General features: G+C 44.7%; 2 protein-coding genes across 2 annotated transcripts in view; both read left to right on the plus strand.

Moving 5' to 3' along the window:
* CDH13 (cadherin 13) overlaps positions 1-1,732 on the plus strand; it is a 1,057,374-nt gene extending 1,055,642 nt beyond the window's left edge. Inside the window, exon 14 of the mRNA XM_060083563.1 lies at positions 220-1,732. Coding sequence (XP_059939546.1) covers positions 220-227 — 8 coding nt within the window. The 3' untranslated portion in view covers positions 228-1,732. The remainder of the gene's footprint in view (positions 1-219) is intronic.
* Positions 1,733-10,300: 8,568 nt separating this feature from the next.
* On the plus strand, positions 10,301-13,319 carry HSBP1 (heat shock factor binding protein 1). Its single transcript, XM_060085109.1, has 4 exons — positions 10,301-10,423; positions 10,962-11,028; positions 11,614-11,734; positions 13,061-13,319. The coding sequence occupies exons 1-3, from the start codon at positions 10,379-10,381 to the stop codon at positions 11,730-11,732; spliced, it is 231 nt and encodes a 76-aa protein (XP_059941092.1). The 5' UTR covers positions 10,301-10,378; the 3' UTR covers positions 11,733-11,734; positions 13,061-13,319.
* The last annotated feature ends 5,188 nt before the right edge of the window (positions 13,320-18,507 follow it).

Here is an 18,507-nt window from a genome sequence, read left to right on the forward strand (position 1 = left end):
TTTCAGAGGAGTCCAGCTTTTTAAGACATAAACCAGTGGAACAATTCATTCTCTCTTCAAACGTTATGCTTAGGGGGAAAAAAAAAACTTCCCCAAGGTAGTGCAATATTTATAAATGCATTTATTATAGCTTGTCAGTCATGTATCTAGTATTTAGCTAAAATGTTTTGAGTAGAGTTGTTATATTTCTTGACTTGACTCTGAATCTTTTCCATTCAGGTCTGTGAGAACTCCTGACATCTGAAGCTTGACTACCAAGTTTCCATAGCAACAGGAAAAAAAGACAAAAAAAATCCAGATCTGAAGATTGCAGTTTACAGCTCTCAAACTTCACAACTAGGCCTCAATTGTTCCAGATTTTTGTTTTCTTTGCAATTTTCACTTAGTCTGTACTTCACCATTTTGACAGCATCTCCCTTTCTCCTTTAATTAATGGAATCCTCTGAATTTTCCCTGAGTGTTTAAAGATCATGGCATAGAACTTGACCTTCTGGGAGGAGGAACAGTGACAACTCTTCCTGATGTGTTGCCATGTTGCTAGTCAGCACTCCACACATCCAGTTTGGTCTGTGGGTTAGTATTTGTATATGTATGTGTATCTATACGTGTATATACCCAGTATTTATAGAGACAGACTCTACAGGAGAAGCTTGGTTTTGGTATGTCACCCTTCCTTGAGAGGCTGAGCAAAGCAGGGGTGGAAGCTATAGCAGCCGACCCCACCAGGGCCTCAGCATCAGGTTCAGCACTAGGGCGGACCACAGAGCTGCCGCCTCTCCACCAGCCCACCAGCCAGGCCGGTCCGCAGAGGGGGAGAGCAGAGACAGAGCCCTTTCTCTTTAGAGTGAGGACGACGAGCAGTTTTCACTGCCATCCTGTGTGGTGATGAGCCCGAGCGAGAGAGGTGAGGAGCAGAGCCGGACGTTTCACCATCACACGCACGGGCGTCTCTGCACCCGCGGTGGTAGCCGTCCAGAACCCACATTCCCAGTGGGTCTTCTGGGGGCCCGGGTCATGACAGAGAATCTCGCCCTCCCCGGCATGTGTACAACAGCCAGTGTCATCGTGGAGGTCATACATGCATCCGAAGAGGTCATCAGGTACCACGTGTATACATATATCTGCCCACATGTACAGACAAACATTTATGCACATACACACCGTTCGTTTCATACATACATGCATACAATAGAGTAAATACAGGTAGTTTTAAAAGTATCCTTTTGTGTGAATCGACGACCGTCGTTTGCAAACCTGAAAATAAAAGATGTTCATTATGTATGAAAAGTAATTGACTTATTCTGTGAGCATGTAAAAGTAAGGAGATTAGTGCTTGTACTGAGATTATTTTCTTGTTGATAAACTGTAACTGAACCATCAAAGCTCACACCAAATTTTTCTAGCAGATAAAACTAGTGACAGCCTGTGGCTTTTTCTTAGAGCTCGCCATGACCTAGGGTCAGGTAAGTGTCTTAGCATATTTTAATGCAGTTGCTTACTAAAGGTTTTAACCACACGCGCGCACACGCTTTCTTATGCAATCTCTGTTTGCACTTGTGCTTTTCAGTTCACCTTCTGTAGGAACTAGAAGTCATATGTTGTCTTTATTGTAGTGAAATTATGCAGATAGAGTTCCATATATATTGTATTTGTTTTGATAGTAAATCTTTTTGGAGCATATAGAATGCAGAGACTTTTTTTCATTAAAATAAATGGGTGTTGGTGGTTAAAACTGCTGGACAGTAGCTTTTCTCTGATTTCTATGTTGTGTCTGATGTCACTGTTGCTGGGTCTGGCCTAGTGCAAGGTCACCTTTTTGGCTGGCCGTTTGGGTCCCCTGACGTCTCCTGTTAAGTGGGTAAGTCTGTAAAGCCAGAAGCCCCCACCAGTGCACAGAGCAGGCTCGGGGGCAGGGGGTCCAAGCCTGCACAGTCACACTTTACCAGATTTCGTCTTCTGGCTTCACAGGACGCAGCCTTGTGTCTCCCTGGTGGACCTCGCTCCCCTCTTCCCGTAAGGCGGGGGGAGGGCTCAACCTGGAACACACCTGGGAACACCCTCAGACGGCAGCCTGGCTCAAAGGCTAGCTAACTAAGCATGAGAAATCTCGCCCTCTTCCATGAGCCGGGGCCCTCCGTGGGGAGGAATACAGACCTCGAGTGACCCATCCACTCAAGTATGCAAGTGTAAGATTCGCCTTTTTCTTTCAAGCCCACAGGCTCTCCTGCACTTTACCAATCAAGCTGGTAGCTCAACTTAGCTGAGAACACAGAGAAATCAAGAGTATAGGGCACACTTCATCAACAAGCAGGATGTGCCTTAATTATCCCCTATTTAAGTATATTCCCTGTCCCCAGAGTTCTTATCAGGACAAGATATTTCTATCATGTTGTTCTTTCTAATCCCTTCAACAACAACAAAATAGCCCAATTCCTAGAAGCCAAAGTGGTAGCGTTTCCTGAATCATAGGGTGTTTTTAACTAGCTAGAATACATTTACATTGTTTACTGAAACCAAAGGTAGAAACATTATTTCACAATTACCACTGCATTTTATTTTAGTCCAGGTTATTGAAAAAAAAAAAAAGAGCCAGAAACTGCTTTCCCATTACTGAGCACAAGATTGAGGATTTTAGTTTCATTGAATGAACAGTCACACCTTCTTTTTATTAGTGTATTAATCACCTTAGCTAATTAAAAATTACATTTTCTCCCCATTTGACATAGTATTTCAGATGATTTGTTTTAATAAGCACATGTGAACATTTTCTAATTTCTATAAAAGTTACCTTCACTGCTGCCAGTTCTCTCCAAGTGGACATCATTTCAGGCAGATGCACCTGCCCTGAGACTCCAGCAACACCTGCAGATCTGAACATCATAACAAAATAAATCCAGCTACGTTTCATGGTAAGTATCACCTGGTATCAAATAAGACTTTGATTCTTAAAGAACATTTTTAGAAATTTTGGTGACTCATTCCAGATTTTCAAAAGGACATTTTAAGCAGTCCGATAAATGGAATAACCATCTACCATGGAACTCTCGAAGTCGCTCAGATTGCATTTTATCGAAAATGAATACATTGATCTTAAGATTGGCAACTAAGAAATTGTTACCAACACCATGTTTGATGCTGGGTTTAGTGCAATTCTACCTGTACACAAGCTCTCCAGGTGATTCTGAAGAAAAGGGTCTACAGTTGTCCTGGTGTGTGTGAACAGGGTACAAAAATGCAATTAATAATAATAGTTTACATGTATTGATTACTGATTATGTGCCCACACTATAAAATCCTTTATACTTACTAACTCGTTGAATCCTTACCACAGCCGTGTGAGGCAGTGCCATTATCTTCCCCAACTTACACATAAAGCTGAGGCTCAGGAAAATCAAACAGCTTGCCCAAGGTAAGTGGTCTTCAGAACCGGAAGCCAGGCCACGTGGCTCCAGGGCTCATGCTGTCCCCACTATATCCCGTGCCACCCCCAACTCTCAGACACAGTGTCTACTTCAGACCAGAAAGCCCTGGTCTGAAGCCTCAATTAGCATCACTATCTATCCAGACCAACTAAACAGACCTTCTACTACTTCTTAGTTCTAAGAACTTTATTAACACTATTCTAACTTAATATTGGAACCTTAGAAATTTTTCCTGTACAAGATATCATTTTCTTAAGTATTTCCTCCCTTCCCTTCTATGGCTTGTCAGGTCCAGGAGGGGAGTCTACCAGATGAATCAGAGATCTCAGTTATCCAAAAGCTAACTCCTGTCCTCCCAAGTAGCCGGTCACTACCCAACCAACTGAGCGGAGGGAAAGCTAAGGGAGAAAGTCACGCGGGGTCTTCAAGAGCTTGTTCTGTGCTTAGCTACAGACAAATTCTGAAGGATCTCCAAGCAGTTTCTGATTTTGAAGATGGAGCATATTAACCTATTCACATGTAGTTGACTTAAGCAGGAGTCAACAGATAAATCACACCAAGGAGAAAAAAATCACACCAAGAGAAAGGTGAGCCGTGAGAAAGACTGAACTTCCTTTTCCATTTAACTACTAAAGAATAGTAATAGTAATAATATAATAATGATCTGGCCCCGCCTTTCACCAAGATGATACATCCCACCTTCTGTCCTTATCTGGCTGTTGAGATTTGGAACCGCTCATAATGCGATGATAAACTGCTTTCATAATGGTTCATCTAAGGCAATTAACAATCCTTTTGCTATGTATAATGTGTTACCTTTATTGTATTTCCTACTGCTAATGGAATAGCCCACTACTGGAAAAATTCTCTAGTTTTGACTATGTTTCTAGAAAAGCATATATGAAATATGTAGAGACAAAAAAATGGTGGGACTGAATGTGTGAACAAGGATTTCAGATAAGAACTTTAATTCTATAAATTAAGAATAAGTCTGTGATTTAAGCAGAAGTCATTTAGATATTCATCAAATTCGGGAGACAGAAAAGCCTCTTCCTATTACTCACGCTGCAGCACTATCAGAACGTTAATCGTTGGAGGGTTGCTGAGCTTGATACGCCTTTGAAATTTTGTTTGGTCCCAAGTGCTTGTTGGTCGGTAGGGATACTGTGAGAAGCAACGGGTGTAGTAAAACCACAGTAATTATCACTATGAAGCTACGAAACCTTTGAGAAAGTGGTTCAGAGAAGCCCTGTAAGAAGTATATGCTGAAAATGTCCATTTTCTGCTATTTTTTTAAAGTCTTTCCTTTAGAAAATAAAGTCATTCAGCATTCAGTCATTATTAAAGAATTGAAAATGAAGGCTATATGAAAAAGTTTTTGTGTTGTCATGCACATATCAACACTGTTCTCATGTTAAATATTATTTATTCCCCCAAGATACAAATTTTCAGAAATTAAAAAAAATTTTTTCATAAATGCTCAAAAAGGATAAAAGTTTAAAAATTTTTTCATTCTATTTTGGATACAGTACTTTTGGGCCCTAGTTACTGAATTGCTTATAGTTTCTGGGCTGTAAATTAACATTTGATTTACTTTGTAGTTACCATGAAATTTGTAACTTGTTTGTGAAATAGTCAAATAAAGGTGACTGGGATTTTTAATGTGTGTACCTGGTCTTAGACCAGCTTTAGTACAGTTTAAACACAGTGACAAAGCAAAGGTGTATTTTTTCAAATGGTGCTCTGGTTGGCCTATAATATTTAAAGACAAAAAGTAAAACTAAGTGCTGCCTGCCTAATAACTAACTCTTTTCTTCTTTCATAACCGTCAAATCCTTCTGACTTGGAAAAAGCATATAGATGATTGCTAGATAGATAAATAATACATAGAAAGATACACAGACAGAGAGAGATACAGAATGAAATAGAGAGAGAAATAGATACAGGATAGATAGACATCAAGAAGTTTACTTAATTAAGATCCTTAACAAAAAAGAGGAAGGGAAGGATGCTAATACTTTATAAGTGCCTCCTATGGGCGAGCTTTTTACACACTGATGTATGTGTATTTACATATTATACATTTTATATGTAACATATAACTATATATATAATTTATATAATTCATGGACTGTTGAAACAGATTATCTCCACTGTACAGATGAGAAAACGAGGTTCACAAAAGTTAAAACTATCTTATACCACGTCTCACTCCTAGTAAGTGGTATGTAGGACTCCAACACCAATACTTTTCCTACTTATCCTAAGCCAGCACCACACATATGTCACCAGGAGTCAACGGAACAGAGTTTGTATCATCACACACAATACATGAAATTGATGATGACAAAACAATTGGATAATGACGGGATCAGCGAAGCAAACCATAACCAAACTTGCAAGTCAGAGTCTCTAAGAAACATTTCCTTCCTCCCTGGGCATTCTGTCTCCAGGAAGTTGATTCTTTGTCATCCAATCATGGTGACACTAATTTGGAAAATTGCCACAATGAACATGAGAAACATAAACCAACACTTCAGAAGCAAAACAAAGCGATTCAAGATGGATCAGAACGCCACCGGTGACACCATTCTTCCCCATGAAAGCAGTTTTCTGTTCTTTTGTAAACACAGCCTCCAAGAGATCCTCCCAAGTCAAAGTCCCAAGTGGCTCTACCCAGGGTGCATGCCAGGGATTCTAGCAAAACTTGATGTCACAAGGGAATCCAAGCCAGGAGGACTGGTACTGGGGTGAAGGCATTTCTAAATAAAATGTGCTGGAACTAGACTTTTCTCTCGATAACAAAGCCCTACCTTTGCTCCTCACCGAGAGTGGATCCTGAATCCCTGCCCTGACCCTCCTCACACCAGCAAGGCAGCATCTTCCCTGCCGAGGATTATTGGTGCCCTGATGGATTGTTCTATATAAAACGGGTATCCGGTACCTGAAGAAATTCCTGTCTGAGATTTATCCCCAAGGAGAAGAGGCTCGTTACTCTGATTCAGCAGCATTTCCCGAAGTGTGTAACGATGTACTATTTTAAAGCAAGCACTACTTCTTTACCCTCTGCTTCCCTGCCTTCTCTTAGGGCAGAATTTTCTAAACTCATCCTACAAGAGCATACTCATGACTTAAGGACATCCCTCTCCCATAGTTGTCACAACTATGACACTTAAACAGAAATGAGGGTTTTTTTTTTTTTTTTTTTTTTTTTGCTGTACGCGGGCCTCTCACTGCTGTGGCCTCTCCCGTTGCGGAGCACAGGCTCCGGACACACAGGCTCCGCGGCCATGGCTCGCGGGCCCAGCCGCTCCGCGGCATGTGGGATCTTCCGGGATCGGGGCACGAACCCGTGTCCCCTGCATCGGCAGGCGGACTCTCAACCACTGCGCTACCAGGGAAGCCCCGAAATGAGGGTTTTTGACAGATGAATAGATAAGATGTGGCACATACATACAATGGAATATTAGCCATAAAAAGAAACGAAACAGTTATTTCTACTGAGGTGCATGGACCTAGAGACTGTCATACAGAGTGAAGTAAGAAAGAGAAAAACAGATACCGTATGCTAACAGGTACATATGGCATCTAAAAAAAAAAAAAGTTCTAAAGAACCTAGGGGCAGGACAGGAATAAAGATGCAGACGTAGAGAATGGACCTGAGGACACGGGGAGGGCGAAGGGTAAGCTGGGACGAGTGAGAGAGTGGCATGGACATATATACACTACCAAACGTAAAATAGATAGCTAGTGGGAAGCAGCCGCATAGCACAGGGAGATCAGCTCGGTGCTTCGTGACCACCTAGAGGGGTGGGATAGGGAGGGTGGGAGGGAGCCTCGAGGGGGAGGGGATATGGGGATATATGTATACGTATAGCTGGTTCACTTTGTTATACAGCAGAAGCTAACCATTGTAAAGCAATTATATTCCAGTAAAGATGTTAAAAAAATTGTTCAGAACCAAAGTTCTAAAGGGTAACTGCTAGTGCCTCACACGTAATACAGTAGTTTTGTTAGTAGAACAACATTCAGTTACGTTCGGTATGTCAACCCTGCAAAGTAAGTATATCAGCCATGACGATAAATTAGTGGAGTTTTTGCATAAAGCAGCTGTTTAAAAGACCTTGGTCTCCACACAGAAAATATGCTGTCTTTCTGCTTAAGTGCAAAAGAAAAAAAGCCTCCACTAAAAAAGTTTCAAGTTAGCTTGCTATTTATGCAAAGAAAATTTCAATCAGGATAAAAAGGCCTTAAGTCTCTTGGCAGAAACACACACACACACACACACACACACACACACACACACACACACACACACACACACACACACACACACACACCAGATCCAAGTGCTAATTCATGTTCTGTGTTGCTCATGGCCATATGCCAGACCTGACTAGAAATCCAGGGTTGTGGGTACCCAGTCTTCTGTGCTGAGTCTGGGAGCCCCAGAGATTGGGGTCCAAAGTGAAAGGGCCTGCAATCTCACCCAGCCTTGACTACTTACGAGCTAAATGATTCTGGAGCTCTATGTAAACACTTTATAAAATACTAAGTAGGATACAAATGTAAAGTGGTATAACTTTACCGACTGTTATGGGTTGAATTGTGCCCCCCCAAAAAGACACATTGAAATCTTAACCCCTAGTACCTCAGAATGCGACCTTGTTTAGAAACAGGGTCTTTGCCTGTGTAATTAGTTCAAATGATGTCACTCGGGAGTAGGGTGGCCCCTCATCTAATATGACGGGTGTCCTTATGAGAAGAAGAGAGAAAACACACAGAGGGAAGGCCATGTGAAGACGTGCCAGCAAAGAACTGCCAGCAGCACCAGAAGCTGGGAGAGAAGATGGAACAGATTCTCCCCCAAGAGCCCTCAGAAGGAACCAACCCTGCTGACACCTTGACTTCAGACTTCGGGCCTCCAGAGCTGTGAGAGAATACATTTCTGTTGTTTTAAGCCACCCAGTGTGTGGCACATTGTGACAGCCGCCCTAGGAAACTAACACACCAACCTTCATTGTCAACATAGAGCGAGGAAAATTCTCAAGAAATGGTCCAAGCGAAAATAAATTCATGGTTGCAGAACAAGTGAACAGAACTCTAGGCGACGTTTATAGATCCCTCTAAAGTCAGCGTTTCTCATCTGAGGGTGATCCCCCCACCCCAGGAGACACTCGGCAGTGTCTGGAGATAAATTTGGTTTTCACGACGGGGAAGGGGGTGGTGGCATATGCTACCAGCATCTAGTGGGTAGAAATCAGAGAAGCTGCTCGACATCCCACAGTGTACAGGGCACCTCTCACCCCCACCGCAGCAAAGAATGACCTGACCCAAAATGCCAACAGTGCCACTGTTGAATAACCCTGCTCTAAACTCACACAACTCAGAGAATTCTAGAACGATAGAAAAAGGAGAGGGTAGAGTCAGAAAGTCCTGGGCTCAAGTCCTGTCTCTTCCTAATTTGACCTCCTGATTTAAGAGTCTTAGTCCCTCTTGTGTCTGTTTTCTCAACATTATAAAATGGTGATAACTCTATCACAGGGTTCTTCTGAGAATTAAGTTTAAACACCAGAGGGTGGTTTATTTTAAGTCATCAGTTAAAGTGCTAACTAAATACCAGTTAACAACAGCCCAATTATAAAATATTTTGCCCCTTGGCAAGGGAAGGAACCTGGGGGCTGGCGGGAGGAGGGCAGGGAGGGAGGCAGGTAAGGGGCGAAGGCAGGTAAGTGGCTGGTGAAGAGACTCGAGTCTTATATCCCCGAGACCGGTCCCCCAGGTTTGTTACAGATGCTGGTTCTTCCCTTACAGGCTCTCTGCAGCTAAAACCAAGCTGGAACTGACCCCCAGATGCAGTCCTTAAATGAGATAAGGAATGTGAACGTTGCTGGAACACACCAGGTCTTCATCCTAGGGCTCTCCTACCCCCTTGCCAACAAGACCCAATCCCAAGACCACCTGCCGGGCTGGAACTTGAGGTCCCAACTCCGCAGTGCCCCCCTCCGGAAATAGCAAATCCAGTCTCCTAACCCTGCACACTGCTCCCTCCTTGACCAAGCCAGAAACCTTCCCCACCCAACACCATGGAACACCATGCTGAATGAAAGAAGCCAGGCTCTAAGGAGGGCTTTCGTATGATTCCACTTGTATGAAGCTGAGCCGCTGGCAAAATGAAATGACTGTGATAAGAGGACGGTGGTCGGCCTCGTGGGTGGGTAGGTGGGGGTGATAGGAAAGGGGCGGAGGGGCTTCCAGCGAACTGGTCATGTCTCTTGTCTTGGTGGTCACAAGCGTGTGAGGACTTTGTAAAAAGTCATCTAGGATTTTTGCACCATCCAGAACGTATCTTACACTTAAAAGTGAAAATCAACCTGTCTCACAACGCCGGCACCTCCACTCGACCATCGTGGGGAGAAAGAAAAGCACTGTGTCCAGGGCGCAACCAGTCTGGTAGCTGGGCACTGGGCGAGTGGTGGGCGCGCCCCTCCCCCCTGGGACATCGGTTTTCCCTCCAAGGGATCCGACTCCTTCTCCCTTCTCGGGGTTTGCGGGGTTTTGTTGGAGGTCAGGCGGCGACACACGTGTGGGCTTGGCACCTCGCGGGCGCCCTGAGAAAGCCAGCGCGGCCTGTAACGACGGTCTGGTAAGAGACTAAGGCCACTTCTCCGTTCGTTAGCCCCACGGCAGGTTAGTTTCATCTTTATCCTCCCGGGGCGGGGCCAGGAGGGAGGCGTGGTAGGGGAGGGGCTGGGCGGAGCTTAGTGGTAGAGGCGGAGAAGTGGTGGGCGGGGCCACGCCTCGGAACGGAAGCGCGAACTACAGCTCCCACAACGCCCCGCCGTCCCGCCGTTGGCCTCTGACGTCGCGAGAAGCAGCTGCTGGGGCGTCTGCGCGGACAAACGGAAGTGTAGGTGACCGTCTGAGACAGCACCGCCAAGCTGGGAACCGGGGAGATGGCAGAGACAGAACCCAAGACCGTGCAGGATCTCACCTCGGTGGTAAGGGACGGCTGTGCGTGGCGTGCCCGAGGCCGCCGCATACCCGGGGGGCGCCGGCGAAGTCCGCGGACCGAGGCGCCCTCTCCGCGGCCGCGCGGGGCAGGTCTCTGGAAGCCAGGTTTCTAGAGGCTTCGCGGCCTGGCCACCTTGACCCCCCGGCCGCTGGCTGTAGGCCCCTGCTCCTGCTGACGTGCCCAGCCATACCCGCCCCTCGCACCCAGCCCCACTCAGTCTCGGTGACCCCGGCTCCCCGCAGCTCCCTCCTTACCCACTCTGCTCTGCGCGCCCCACCCCAAAAGACCCGACGCCTTGGGAATCGCAGCGGGCCCAGACGGGAGGGGGCGTCACCAGCCCCCCGAGTCTAATTTGACAGGTGGGAAAACTGAAACCCGGACAGGGAAATCGAAGGCCACGGAGCTGCGGAGAATTGGGGCCGGAACCCGGAATCCTGGTCTCCCCGTGGCACCAGGGCTCCTATCCTGATCCCGTGAAGGTGTCACGGGGTAAGCGTGGGCTGTTGTGTTTTGTTGTTTCACAGGTGCAGACACTTCTGCAACAGATGCAAGATAAATTTCAGACCATGTCCGACCAGATCATTGGAAGAAATATCCTTTATTTGTAGTCAGTCTCTGATGAGCCTTTGGATCCCAGTTTCCGGATGGTGGTGGCGATAAGTGGGTGGTTTGCAGGTCAACTTCCACTAGTCATTTACCAGATTTTTTTTTTTTTTTAAACTGAGCTTAGACGCACACTTCCTGAGAAGTGCTGTGCAAAGAGCTGGGGATACAGCTGAGCTAGATCCCTGGCTGCGAGGAACTTACAGTCTACCGGTAATGCTGCCTAGTATGATTGACTGTTGACTGTGAGCGAAGCATTTCATGTGTATCTCTCCTGTGATCCTCACCATCACCTGATGAAGAGATTGTAGCGTTACCTTTGTGTAGCGGATGAGGAACCAGGAAGCTTAGAAAAGTGAAAGAACTTGCCCAGGTCCCATCACTAGTAAAGGGCAGGGCTGGGATTTGAGCCTCACCCCGGACTCCTGTGCTCTGAGCCAGATTCTAACAATATCCAAAGGAAATTGGAAAACCACTTTCATGAAGACACTGTGTTGAAGGTTGTAGTCTGCAGGGCCCTGGAGGAGAGGGGTAAGAAGTGGAAGCTGTTGGTGCCGTCTTTAACTTCCCCACTTGATGACATGAGCAGTCGCATTGATGACCTGGAGAAAAACATCGCAGACCTCATGACACAGGCCGGGGTGGAAGAGCTGGACGGGGAAAACAAGATCCCTGCTACACAGAAGAGTTGAAGGTGAGAGGAGCAAGGGACAGTAGAAGTGTGGTGCATGTCCCTGTGATTTTGATGTAGTCGGACTTTCTCTGAATCTGTCCCCAGCCAGGATCTAGCAAGCGTCCCTTGTATTGTTCCCCTTGTGGACTCCAGGCTTTGAATTTTTCATGCCAAACTAATTCCTTGTGAAGAATTTATTTTCCCTGTTTTTTATCAATAAGACCTAGATCTCTAGTTAAGATCATTAGTTAGTATTAGATAACCCCTGAGTTTATATCATTATGGCCAAAACAAAGAAGTGTATTTTGTTGGCCTGATAATTCTTATCACTGACAGATTTTCCAATGGTTTGTTTTGTTTTGTTTTGTTTTTTAAAGAGAATACGCACATTGCCACCTTCATAAATGCCATAAGTTCTAAGGATTCTCTTGGGAATACCCCCTGCACTAGGTAAATGCCAGGACAATGACTGATTATGATTTAGATGACCTAGGTTGTGGCCACATTAAGCCTTCGCCCTAGAGCTGATTTGTTTTTCCATTGCATGGTTACAGATATCAGGAGAGACTAATAATCAGAAATACCCGTTACAGCAAGATAGCTAGACGCACAGATGACTGCCATGTTCTCACCATAGTGGGTTCCTTCATGACAAGCCTTTTCCTGAGTGTGGTAGTTTCTTCATTGCAACCCACAAGTCGTTTTTGAACTCCCTTTGTTCCCATCCCATTTTTAGCATTTTAATTCCCTATAAAAATCAAGTTTACTGTGAATGTTTAGGTAGCAAAATACACAGTAAAAGACAACAAATTCCTTTTTTATTTTCTGAGCATGTCCTGGCTGGACCAACTGATAGGTAACTATGAAGTACGGGTTGCTTTGAAGTCCAAGGAAATAAGTAGAGGTTTAGGAGGTAAGAGACTTAAATTTACTGTTATCTTAACCGTAGATTGGGTTGATGCACCATGTTAGTAAATCACATAGTTGTTTTGCGTGGTTGTCATCTTAATTCCTTATAGACTTGGGCAATGTCCTGCCAGTCTTAGGAGCTTCTCTGGGTCTCATATCGTCCGGTGTTCAAAAGCCCCATCAAGTGAAAGAGAACAGATTGAAGAATTTCTCGAGTGATGGGCCTAATGCAAGGAAAGGAGTGGGAGTGGAAAACAAATTCACAATAATCTTTTTAATAGAGATTTTCATTGTAGTTTTGCTAGGATATTGTGCAGAGAAAATACATTTAATTCAAATGAGGATTGTGAAAGGGTTTTTAGTTGCTAATTCTATGTATTATTTTTATTTGTCCTTACAGAACGAATAGCACGTTGATGGCTTTTGCTTTTTCAACAGGTTGCCCATCTGCACTGGAATCTGGAACACCCTTTTTACAAGCCAGGAGAAGACAGATGGCTTTTTGCAACTAACTACTATGTGTAGACAGGTTTTATATTATAAAGTGTGCATTCTTCTTACTACATACTATAGAGTTAGTTTATAGAGTGATTTCCCTCCCCTGCCTCCCATGTTTCCTGAACATGGTAAATTCACATCTTGGACCTTGGTCAGCTGTGCTATTAAACACTAAAACGTTGGCAGTTCCTGCATACAATTGTCAAATTTTTTAGTGTATTTTTGTGAAGTCACTTTTTTTCTATCATTCCCTTTGTAGTAGTTGCTGTTTGATACAAGTTGCTGTGTAATTTTTTTATTAGACATAGGATAGATCCTTGGTTATAATAAGATTTTGTGAAGTAAGGCATTTATAGTTAAGGTTCTTTGATTCTCAGAGTGACCAATGAGTGAACACCAAATAGCGTGTTGGTGATACTTTCCAAGTGGTTAAAAACATTTAAAAGTGTGTATTCAGAAATATCTGGCACTACTCTGTCGCCAAAACTTGGAATGGAACCATGATTTTATGCCTGAGTCCTTGAGATCATATGCTACAGTAACGAAGAGTGACCACAGCCACTTTAGTGTTAGAATTTTTAAATATGGACAATGACAGAGTAGCCTGATGTGATGAGGCTTTCAGCAGTTAGAGTTTTGCATGAGGTTTGAACCTTCAGTAGGACCCTACCTTGTCCATCTACAGCAGTTACCATAGGAAATCTGGCAGGACTTTACAACTAAGCTACTCCATCTTTTGAGCTACTGGCTGGGAAAAGAAACAGAAAAGGAAAACAGACCATGTTAAGTCCGTGCCTACGAAATAACTAGTTGTAGGCTTGAGTTTTTAAGAAATAGTTTCTTTAAACTGTTTCTTACTTAAATTCGAGCAGAGTAGTGGCTTTATTACTGATAATGGGAGACAGGGAAAATAACTCCTGCAGCTCAGCCTGCAGTATCAGGAGTGCTGAGCCCCAAGGCTGTGTTGATGGGAAGGAGACCCACGCAGCTGTCGCAGCAGGATGATTTTGTATAGAGAATATGGAAGAAGTTGGGGAATGGAACAGTGCTTTGGAGAGGGAAACCCGGAGTCAACACAGTATGATTTTTTTTTCAAGTTTCCTATGTCACTAGTCTTAATTGTTTGAATTGCAAATATATAATAATATTAAGGAATAATTTGTCCTATTTATAAATTATATGGGGAGCACAGAGGAGTCGATTTCTTCTAGGATAAAATGAATTCCTCACTGTCATCACCGAGCCTCAGAAACTCCCTCACTGGGCTGGTAGGTCGCAAGGTGTGGCCCTGAAAGCCCAGAGCCAGCTGGACTCAGGGGCTGGATGGAACCGCGTGCAAGATGCTTCCAAGCCTGGGAAATGGCAAGTGGACAGTCGGGATGTAAGCAGTTGACTTCCTTAAGTAACAGGAATGTTTCCCCTGACCAAAAATACCTGCCATGAATAAAGGTGCCTGAAATCCTGCTGTTGACGCTTCCTTTGTGTCAGAAATGATTGGTTTGGTTTTCTGCGTTTTCATACCATTTCAGATGAACGGCTAGAAGCTCTGGAAGGATTCGGTACCCATAGCCAAAGTGGGGACGGGAGGCGCGGGGGAGACTGTGGTGCCACAAGGGAAGCCAAGGAGTGTGGAAGCCTCGGGCTGCAAGGCTCACCGGCCAGAGTGAAGGAGAGCGACGCCCTCCAGGGTCCCCAGGGAAACCTTCACGAGTGTGCTCCCCAGGACACTCGTCCCTGAGAAGCTCCAGCAAAGAAGGGTTTGTGCTCACTTGGGGGTAGCATCTTCCCAGCTAGTGTGATTCACCTGATGAAATTTCGCAATGCAAATTAGCTCAGGAGAGGCTCTGAGCCCCCAGAGCAGAAATGGGATTTAACTCATCTGCCAGTTTCCAAGTTACTTAACCAAGGATTTTTTTTTTTTTAATACTTGGCATTTAATTAACATTTCATAGAACCTGCATGTGGTGTGAAACACACCTGGGGAGATAGCGGTTAAGGGAATCCAATAAACAGCTCCGGGTTCATTTTATAAACACTCGCTTCACATTCCCCAGCCTCCAGGTAAAGCTTCAGCCTGGGCTAGGGTGCCTCCACATTGTACAAAAGGATGCTTTTCCTCACACGGTCCCTGTGAAGTGCAAAGTGCAACACCTGCTAAGTTACGGGCCTGATCACCCATAGTCGGGTGCTCAGGCCACAGCCTCCTGGGCCCGAGGCACAGCTATTTCCCCTCCAACCCACCCTGGCGACCAGGGTTCCAGGCATCCTCCCTGTCCTGGAGCCTGTGCTCCACGAAGTCTTCTAGCATGGTCAGCATGGCCCCTGTCTAGTTTGAGGCATAATCTTTGGGTGCAGGAAAATCTGTCTGCCTCTCTTATTCTCCAACTATTTTTTGTTCATTTACAGGCCCATGAAGTTCCTACTCAGCTAAGAAATACAGCTAGCATGGAGTTGTTTGCAGCAAGCAAAACAGCCTTAGGTTTGACTAAACGTCCTCTTTTTCCAAGCGCGGAGGCCCCATCAGCTTCCTCATTTGGCCTCTAGTTAATCCTGCTTTCATTCAAGCCACAGGATTTTTAAATGTTTTAATATTATTTTATCAATTTATTTTCTCTGCTGTTTCATGTCTGAAGTGCCATTGTGTTTGCAACCTATCAGAACAAACATACAGTACTTCAGGTGATTAAAGGTTCATCTGCCTTTGTGAGTCCTTGGAGCCCTTAACAGCACTTAGAGCATCGTTGCTATGGGGACAGGGAGTCCAGCAAACAACTTACAATGAACTTTTGAAAATTCTGTTTGTAAATTGAAGGTTTCCTGTATGGATAACTATGTTCCCTTTTTTTATTCTGTAGTTCAAATATTTTAATTAGATTAAAATGGAGGAATTTTCACAGTATGTTGTCAGATCTAACCCTGAAAATTAACTGGCAACAGTTAATGATTAGTAACAGCTACCAGCACCTATAAAAGCGTTTGTCATAAACCACCGTGCTGTGCAAGCATTTTGTTTACGTTATTTGGCTTCATCTCTTGACAACCCTGAGTTCAGTTTTTATCTGATCAGCCCGTTTTAAACAGAAGGAACCCAATGCTGGGCGACAGTTGACTTGAGGTCACACAGCTGGAAGCAGGGACCATGGAATCGCCACCCACAGCTGTCCACCCAGGTAAGATTTCCGAGTATTCACGGCCAGGCTGCCTGGCAATCAACAACCCGGATCCTGAAATTCAGTTTCAAAAGGCTAATTTTGCATTTTCAGTTAAACATGACCTAAATTATATAATAAACATGCTTGATGTGAATTTTTATTCAGAACTCAAAGTATTCAGGGCTGCTGGAAATGTGCTGGACCAGCATTTTTAATTTCTTTGAGAACAACTACAGAAACAAACCCAGTTCAGTTTCTCACAATGTTTGCCTTGATAAAGCACAGGGAATACTGGCTGCTGATTTTCAGTTGTTTCCCTGCTAACACCCATGAGTACAAAGGTCTTAAAAAGGTGCCTTTGCAGCCATCACCTGGAACCTTGGTCTCCTGCTAATGATGTTAAGCATCTGCCTTTAGCTGCGGCCTCTTTAAAACTTTCCGTGAATGAAAAGGGGGTGGAGGGCCGGAGCAGGGGATGTGAGTCACTGCCTAAAAGCAAAAACCAGAGGGGCTGTGGCAGAACATCATGCTCACCGACCTCACAGATCACTTTGGAAATAGGCAAGGAGTTTGTTTCTACAAGCCAAGTCGACCTGCTAGGAAAGAATCAGTTCTAGTGCTTGGCCCTCACACGCTGAGGCTTCCACCAAGAGAGGTGCCTGGAAGCTCCTCGGACACCTGCCGAGGACGAGATCTAGATCTAATAGATACAGAACACCTGCGTCCGCGGGACCCTGGTGATGCTGGGGAAATGGAACGTCTGTCACTCCCTCCTTGAGCAAGGCCGAGTGCATTCACGTGCACGTACATGAACTACATACACGTCACAGGGATGCTGTGCTGCTTCGTGGTGATCATCTTGGCTGTATATTTATACTTTCCTACTTTGTGGACATCTTTTGACCAATGATTCATATTGATCACTGGCAAGACATCTACCTTCCAAAAGGAACAGTATCATTTCCCAATATTTAAGAATTCAGGATGGAGCAGTTTGGAAGCATTCAGCTGCAAAGGGGGCTGTAATGTCTCACAAGGGAGGGCAGCCCCAGGGAGAGTGAATTCCACACCCACAGGGCCATCAAGGACCCAGAATGCCCCACCAAGGCGCGGCTCACGGGAAGAGAGCACCTTCCTCCTTCTCTCTCGTCTCTGTCTAAGAGTGAAGAAAATGTTTTCCCCAGGTTGTTCCTACTGTGCTGCCCTGGCCTCAGCCCCTCAGAGCGCTCCAAGGTTGTTGACATCAAACAGTTTTCTAGGGCTTCCCTGGTGGCGCAGTGGTTGAGAGTCCGCCTGCCAATGCAGGGGACACGGGTTCGTGCCCCGGTCCAGGAAGATCCCACATGCCGTGGAGCGGCTGGGCCTGCGAGCCATGGCCGCTGAGCCTGCGTGTCCGGAGCCTGTGCTCTGCAACGGGAGAGGCCACAACAGTGAGAGGCCCACGTACCGCAAAAAACAAAACAAAACAAAAAAAAGGAAAAAAAAGTTTTCTAGCTGGAATCTTTGTCCATCTAATCAGCCCTCAAAAGACCCCATTCCTAAACCACTGCTGTAGTTTTACTACCTCTTACCTTTTATGGGTCGTTAGAAGTTGCCCTCAAAACCCAGTGTTTCCAGAAAGAAATTTTAAATATTAAATATCTTAAAACTACAGGCCTGTTATGTGGAAGAAAACCCAGTTAATTTTAATGAGCTATGGATAATCATCAGAAAATTCATTTCTGGAAATTTAAAGAATATGATGGTTTCTTTTAATGATACATTTTCCCGGAAATAGACCACTTGACTGATGCTGTTCCAGAATCCTACTGAGGCAAAGGATGGGCCCAAATTCTTCATGGAACAGAAGCCTGGGACTGGCCTGGTACACGGATTACAAAGCTGGAAAAGCTGCAAAACAATGTCCTGCAAAGAAAATCAGACTTCCCCCTTGATAGGCAGACAGCTCTGATGGATGCCTCTCAATCAGAACCTATGTTCCTTGGGCCCATAATTAAGAAACTTAGAAAGACTCTTTTGAAACCAGCTGGAAAAGTATGCTGTCTTGCCAGCAGAATTTCAAAAAGGTTGATGATTACCATGGGTCAGCCTTGGGGTCCATGAGCCCTCATCACAGTTGATTATATGAAACATATTTTGCCAGCCTCGTCAAAAGGAAATACAGTAAGATTCAGTGGGTCTATCTCATTTTCTCGAGCGCAGACAAGGCTTCACAATGATCTGTGACTCAGCTTT

This window comes from Mesoplodon densirostris, chromosome 19 (assembly GCF_025265405.1).
Source record: "Mesoplodon densirostris isolate mMesDen1 chromosome 19, mMesDen1 primary haplotype, whole genome shotgun sequence".
NCBI lineage: Eukaryota > Metazoa > Chordata > Mammalia > Artiodactyla > Ziphiidae > Mesoplodon > Mesoplodon densirostris.